We start from the raw sequence: 6120 nt of genomic DNA, 5'->3' as shown, positions 1-6120 counted from the left end.
TGTGCATACAGGCACAATACATGTGCAAAATGACTGATAAATTATATTTCTTATATTTTCAAATGCTTTATTTAATAAAAAGAATAAATGAGAGTGGACCAAATGTATGTGTAACATGTGTAAATCCAGTTTAAAATATTTAGAACTCAAAAATAGTTTTTAGGGATGAATTTGGACCGTCCTTACCCCAACTCATGCACCGTTTCAATGGCGTACCGACCACATCCACCCATAGGAGCAATTGCCTCGGCAGCTGACAAATGATGCGCACCCTTCTGCAGAAGTTTGGCTGCCACGTAAGGGATTTTAGCAGTTAAAGCTTTTTAATTTAGAGTTTTCCTCTAGCCTATTTGTGTATATTTTGCGAAAGCTTTAACAATTGTCTTCAAACATGATGCTGTTTACTCTTTGTTCCTTATTGCCATCACTGTTTGTTTTTGTAACTGGAGGGAAACTCCCAGAAGCCGATGTGAAAATTGAGGTGATACACAAACCTTTCATGTGTCACCGAAAATCAAAGTATGGAGACATGCTTCTTGTTCATTACGAGGGATTCCTGGAGAGCAATGGCACTATGTTCCATTCCAGGTAAAAGATGCTAATATTCGGTATTTCCTGCTGTATTACTGCACTAGGTTCAGATGAAATTACTCAGATATGTGAAATCTGATTAACTATTCAGATGTACAGATTCATGGAAATAATATGCCACAGTCTATTGAAAACGCAGAGATTTATCCAGCTGTTATCAAGTTTCTGTGTTCTTGACTTTAAACTCTTGTTGATCATTTGAACCTTGGCAGCCGCAAACATGGGGACACAAATCCAGTCTGGTTCACTCTTGGGATCCGAGAGGTGCTTAAAGGTTGGGACAAGGGTCTGCAGAATATGTGTGCTGGAGAGCGCAGGAAGCTGACTGTCCCTCCATCACTGGCATACGGAAAGGAAGGTCAAGGTATTACAGATTCAGTGCAAAAAAAAAAATCATTATACACATCTTCTTGAAAAGATATTCATAACCGTCTTCCAAACTAATACCCAGTGTGTTTTATTGGTATTTGACAGACACAAAGGTATATAATTTGGAAGTGGCAAGAAAATGATAGGTGATCTGCCATTATTTTTCTAGTTGAAACTCAGAAAAATGTTGTGGGCATCTGTACTTACACTTCTACCCGTTAAAATCCAGTGCAACCAGCTGCCTTCAGAAGTCGCTTAGCTAATAAATCATCTCTGCGTAACCTAATCTCAGTATAGTTCCTGCTTTTCTGCAAGGGACTCAGAGGGTTTATTAGAGAACATTCATTGGCGAACAAACGGCATGGAGACTGAGGGTTAGGTTACGAAACAATATCTGAAACTTTTTACATCTCATGCAGTACTATCTAATGTATCACCTGAAACAGAGTATGGCACAGCTGCAAACCTAACAAGACACCTGCCTAAACAGGCCTAAACAGGCAAACAACCAGGTGTTCATAGAAGCTGCCATGAAGTCCACTGCAACTCTGGAAGACATGCGGCAATCCACTGCACAGGTGGATAAAGCTTTTGACAGGACAAGCATTAGCTGTACACTTACGAGGCACCAAGAAAGCCATTGTAGAGAGAAAGGCATTGGAGGATCCATATTATACTTTTGGTTTACATGTAAAACACTATGTTTGGTAGAACTGCATTAACACTCTGAACACACCTTTCCGTAGGTGGTAGCATCATCATGCTTTTCTTCAGTAGAAGTAGGTTAGCTGGTCAGAAGGTAAGCTAAGGTAATTTCATTTATACAGCACATTTTCAGCAACAAGGCAATTCAAAGTGCTTGATGGAAAGATAGATAGTATATAGTTTGTCACATCAAATTACAATAAAACACATGGAGGTGTTTGGCTGTACTGTTACAATATATGAAAAATTAAAGGAGTAGATGTTTCTGCCTGAGCAAAAACCTTGTTTGTTTACAGGTAAAATTCCTCCGAGCAGCACCCTGATATTTGACATCGAGCTCATGGAGATCCAGAACGGTCCCAGGTCCCACGAGACTTTCCGGGACATGGATCTCAATGACGACTGGAAACTCTCCAGGCAGGAGGTGTGTCTTTTTGACTGTCCCATTCTGTGTCGAGACCAAACGACGTTGTTGGGAAACTATCTTCTAATTTCTTTTCGTATTTTCAGGTGAAGCATTTCTTGAAGAAGGAATTTGAGAAACACGGTTACTCGCCCAATGACACACATCATGAAGTGATGGTTGAGGACATCTTCAAAAATGAGGATGAGGACAAAGACGGCTTTATATCAGTGAGGGAATTCACCTCCATACATGATGAACTCTGAATCATGGATTCAACTTTTAGTTTATTTTTTTTGTAGATCATCTTTGAAACTTTCATAATTTTAAAACTACATTTGACCATTATTGTCAGATGTTTTGTTTCATGTTTTTACCTAGAAGTTTTATGTTTTATGTTAATTTGTACTTTTCATAACTTATTTCCCCTTGGACACGCATATATAAATGTCATCGTTCTTGTTGCTTTAAGATGATTAAACAATTTTTTATGAAATAAACTACTTTTTTCAATGATTTTTTAGTAACTTGTCCCAGTCTGTAATAATGCAGGATAACTGGTCTCTTCCACGCATATCTGCCACTAGAGGGCACTCTTGCCTTTTCTGCTTACAAATTGCTTTCATCTTTTTAAATCCTCCCCAACAGTAAAAAATGCACAATCTATGCTCCCCCACAGTAGCTGACTGACCTATATATTTTTTCATCAAATTGAGAGTAAAGTCACGTAAAGCATCACTTGTTATCGGAACCATATATTATGCATGTTGGAGTACTGGGAGTTGAAGACGTTTGAAATTGTATTTGGTTTCAATCTCCATGTTAAAGATTATGTTTTCTCATGTATTCCTTTGATGCATTTCGATTTAAACTACCACAAAATGCATATTTGAACCGCTTGCAAAATAAAGACTTTCGACATTTATCGACTGATGCGCCTACATCTTTATGAACATGGCACCACAGCCTGGAGATGTAGCGGAAAGGCACAGGATCCAACCTGCTTGAGGTTCATGAAAACAGAGGTGTGCAACTTTTATATATTTGTTAGAACTATCCATATGTGATGGCAGTATAATATGAAGTAGATAATCTTTGAAAAGATGTGGCTCCTCTGTCTTCTCCCCCACGCACATGCTGTCATCTCAATAAACACACCGCCTGATCAGGAACAACCAATCAAAACCTGAAGGAGGGTCTTACTTTCACTCTTTCACCTTCCTCTCTGCTACACTACAACTGGTTCACAATGACAGGACCTGCCAAAGACGCTCAGCCTAGTTCCACCTATCACACTGCATAAACAATGTTCCTGTAGCATTAAGTTGTTTTCCACTTGTAACACATTTAGCAGCACATACACTAGCGCAATTGACTGCTCAAAGACACTCCTCCCGGCTCTGATTATTGTTTGTGACTTGCTGCAGTGCTGACCGCCTGCATGTCATGCTGCACTGAGGTGATAATTCATGCGAAAGGAGCCTTGACCATGTATTAGTGCATATACTGTTTTTCTGTTTAAAAGAAAATCTTTTTAAATTGCTTTTAATGTGATATCATTTTCAGGAAACTGAATTTTTGGGGTTTTCATTAGCTACAAGGCAATCAACAAATTGAACGAAAATATAAAATGCATCACTGTATATGTAATGGATATACCTGAGTTTTATTTCATATCGAAATGCCTTTGTATCTATTGCCTTCTAATTATGTATTGAATGATGGCATACCATTATCAAAGTGGTTCACAGGCTTGCTCCTGACCCCAAGCTCGCAGCAGCTCTCGGTGTGGCTCCAAAGCAACTGCAGAGTGTAAATAACATGGCCACTAAGCAGAGGGAGCTTAACATGTGGAGTAAATGTGACTTACGGCTCGAGGCTCAGTCAGGGGACTAGTAAACCCAGCAACAAGAAGCAGACTGTTTGTTTCTCGGATCAAAGGAGCCATTGAAGCATGGTGCTGCTAACAGCGTCGCTCCAGTCGTCCTCTTTTTCTTTTTACCCAGATTATTTTAAACATGGAAGGCTTTGGCTGATCATTAGCTGGATACAGCTGAATAAGAAATCTGATTTTGCAAGTACAAACCAACTCGAGGAGTTGGGGCATGATGCAATGGAGGAGAGAGAGGGCGCAATCTATTTTAAAGCCACAATGGTGATTCAGCTATTAACTTATTTCTTAAGCAAGAAAATAACTTCTGCATTTAGAAAAATAACGACTTCTCTATTTTCATGTAGGCTGGTTCTTTCTACTCATTAAGTTAAATATAAAGATATGAGGAAATGACTGTATCAATGTTTCTGCAATACTACAGATCTAAAAAAAAAAAAAAACCCCGATGACAGCTGACGTGCATGGGCAACACTCGGTCTCAGAGTTCAGATAGAGAGGTGCTTTTAAGTAGCAGGGCAGGATGTGTCTGTGCTGCACCTCCCACACAAAGAGCACTACTGTTTATTTTTATTCCTCCTTTTCCTCGTTCCTACAGTTTATTTGGCTTCTGGGAAAATTCAACCCTTCTCACCACATGCGTGCAGGTAGAGCTGGATCAGTGGGAAAATAAAGCAGGAAGTTAAAAAAAAAAGGCAAACACACTGGATTTTGTTCATGGTCCTAAAAAAAAAAAAAATCCCACAGGAGTTGAAATCTAGTTGAGACACATCTTCAACTCGTTAGTCTACTTCAAACTCAAGTTTTACATTCTTTAATAAAACATCATTTCATAAATTACATTTGAATTGCAACTGTCACAAAAATACATTTTGATAAAATGGATCTGTAGAAAGGATTCAACAATCACATTAAACCAAGTGATAAAGGAACATGCTTGGCACGGGGGCCGCTTTGGGCCCTACTGTGGTGGTTGTTGTAGTCGTCGTCGAGCAATGTTACTGGCTTAAAATAACAAAAAAACAAAAAAAAAAACAAAAAAAAAAAAAAAACACTACTTTACTCGAAGAAATCCCTAGTAATAGTCTGCACACTCAAACGTTGCATCACTACCAACCAAAATGTGCACATAGGAGTTTGGCACACATGTCGCACCCTTCAAAGAGACACAATGTCATCCAATCCGCACAAATGATGGATCCTGAAACCGTCTGCCTTCTTCTGATTTGTCATTTCTGTTTTCACCCTTCTGCAGGTACATCAACAAGCATTTCCAAGAACTTGTATATATAAACTATGGAGCACGAACATCTTTACAAAATAAATCTTTACGCTTGATGCAAAAAAAAAAAAGTGCTTTATTAATGTCTTGTTTTTTTGTCTTTAAGTACACGAGTTAAGTCTGACTATCTACATCGTATCATTCCAGTGTTCCCACAAAAATGCAAGTGAGCGTAAATTTGGCTGACCTGCAAGGTTCAGATTAAACAGCACCAGGCCTCCTTCAATTTGGACCCACACTAGTCCTACAGCATCCTCTGTACCCTTCGCCTCCACCCTTGGTAAAGATGTTAAAGAGCCTCAAAATAACTTTGCTTTGAAAAATCCTACCTTTAATTTGAGTAGACTTACTCAGCCTAGTCTGCCATCCATTTTACTACCCCAAACTGTTACTATAAAATAAATGTCACCCAATCATTTCTGAAACCGAGACATAAAAGGCTGGATGTGGATCCAAGTCTCGTCACAGTGAGACAGAGAAAGAAACCGACTCTTAAGGAAGAGGAAGAGCTGTTGTGAAGAATGTAGAAATCAGGGGAGCCAATAAATGTGGTTCTGGTGATTCTGGGAAGAATAGTTAAGTCTGAATAGCGAGATTCGTTTATTTTAAGACGTCTTTAAAAGGAGTTCCGGGCAATAAGTGTGGAGGGTGCTGTATATCACATGGTGCTTTCATCCTGACTGATCTACACCAGGTAGCAACAGCCTTTAAGTTATAAACAGAGGGAACAAATAATGTAAAAAAAAAAAAAAAAATTGAAAATACATAACTATTGTTGCCTCATGTAAAAAAAATGGTGCTCTTAGCTGAGTTTGCAAACCCCAAACTTACAGGAAAAAAAAAAACAACAAAACCCCTCATCCCAAAAAAAAAAAAAAA

The 6120-nt window shown here is 38.8% G+C and overlaps 1 protein-coding gene across 2 annotated transcripts; it reads left to right on the top strand.

Moving 5' to 3' along the window:
- The first annotated feature begins 194 nt into the window (after positions 1-194).
- On the top strand, positions 195-2993 carry LOC106943903 (peptidyl-prolyl cis-trans isomerase FKBP14-like). 2 transcript variants are annotated; one of them, XM_015027200.1, is made up of 5 exons: positions 195-296; positions 450-588; positions 804-955; positions 1962-2089; positions 2176-2993. In XM_015027200.1, exons 2-5 carry the CDS (start codon positions 500-502, stop codon positions 2332-2334), a joined length of 528 nt encoding a protein of 175 aa, XP_014882686.1. In that variant the 5' UTR covers positions 195-296; positions 450-499; the 3' UTR covers positions 2335-2993. The 2 variants fall into 2 exon arrangements, with proteins under 2 accessions (XP_014882686.1, XP_014882685.1); XM_015027199.1 differs by having other exon boundaries at positions 226-588.
- Positions 2994-6120: the final 3127 nt, after the last annotated feature.

The sequence above is a fragment of the Poecilia latipinna genome, unplaced genomic scaffold, assembly GCF_001443285.1.
Source record: "Poecilia latipinna isolate Pla-1442-1.1 unplaced genomic scaffold, P_latipinna-1.0 Scaffold6381, whole genome shotgun sequence".
NCBI lineage: Eukaryota > Metazoa > Chordata > Actinopteri > Cyprinodontiformes > Poeciliidae > Poecilia > Poecilia latipinna.
This window is presented reverse-complemented; position numbering and strand designations above follow the sequence as displayed.

Bases quoted from the DNA above. Each gene is read 5' to 3' on its own strand.
- LOC106943903 (XM_015027199.1), top strand. From the start codon at position 392: ATGATGCTGTTTACTCTTTGTTCCTTATTGCCATCACTGTTTGTTTTT. The intron at 589-803 runs GTAAAAGATGCT...GAACCTTGGCAG, and splicing joins GGCACTATGTTCCATTCCAG to CCGCAAACATGGGGACACAA. The intron at 2,090-2,175 runs GTGTGTCTTTTT...TCGTATTTTCAG, and splicing joins GGAAACTCTCCAGGCAGGAG to GTGAAGCATTTCTTGAAGAA.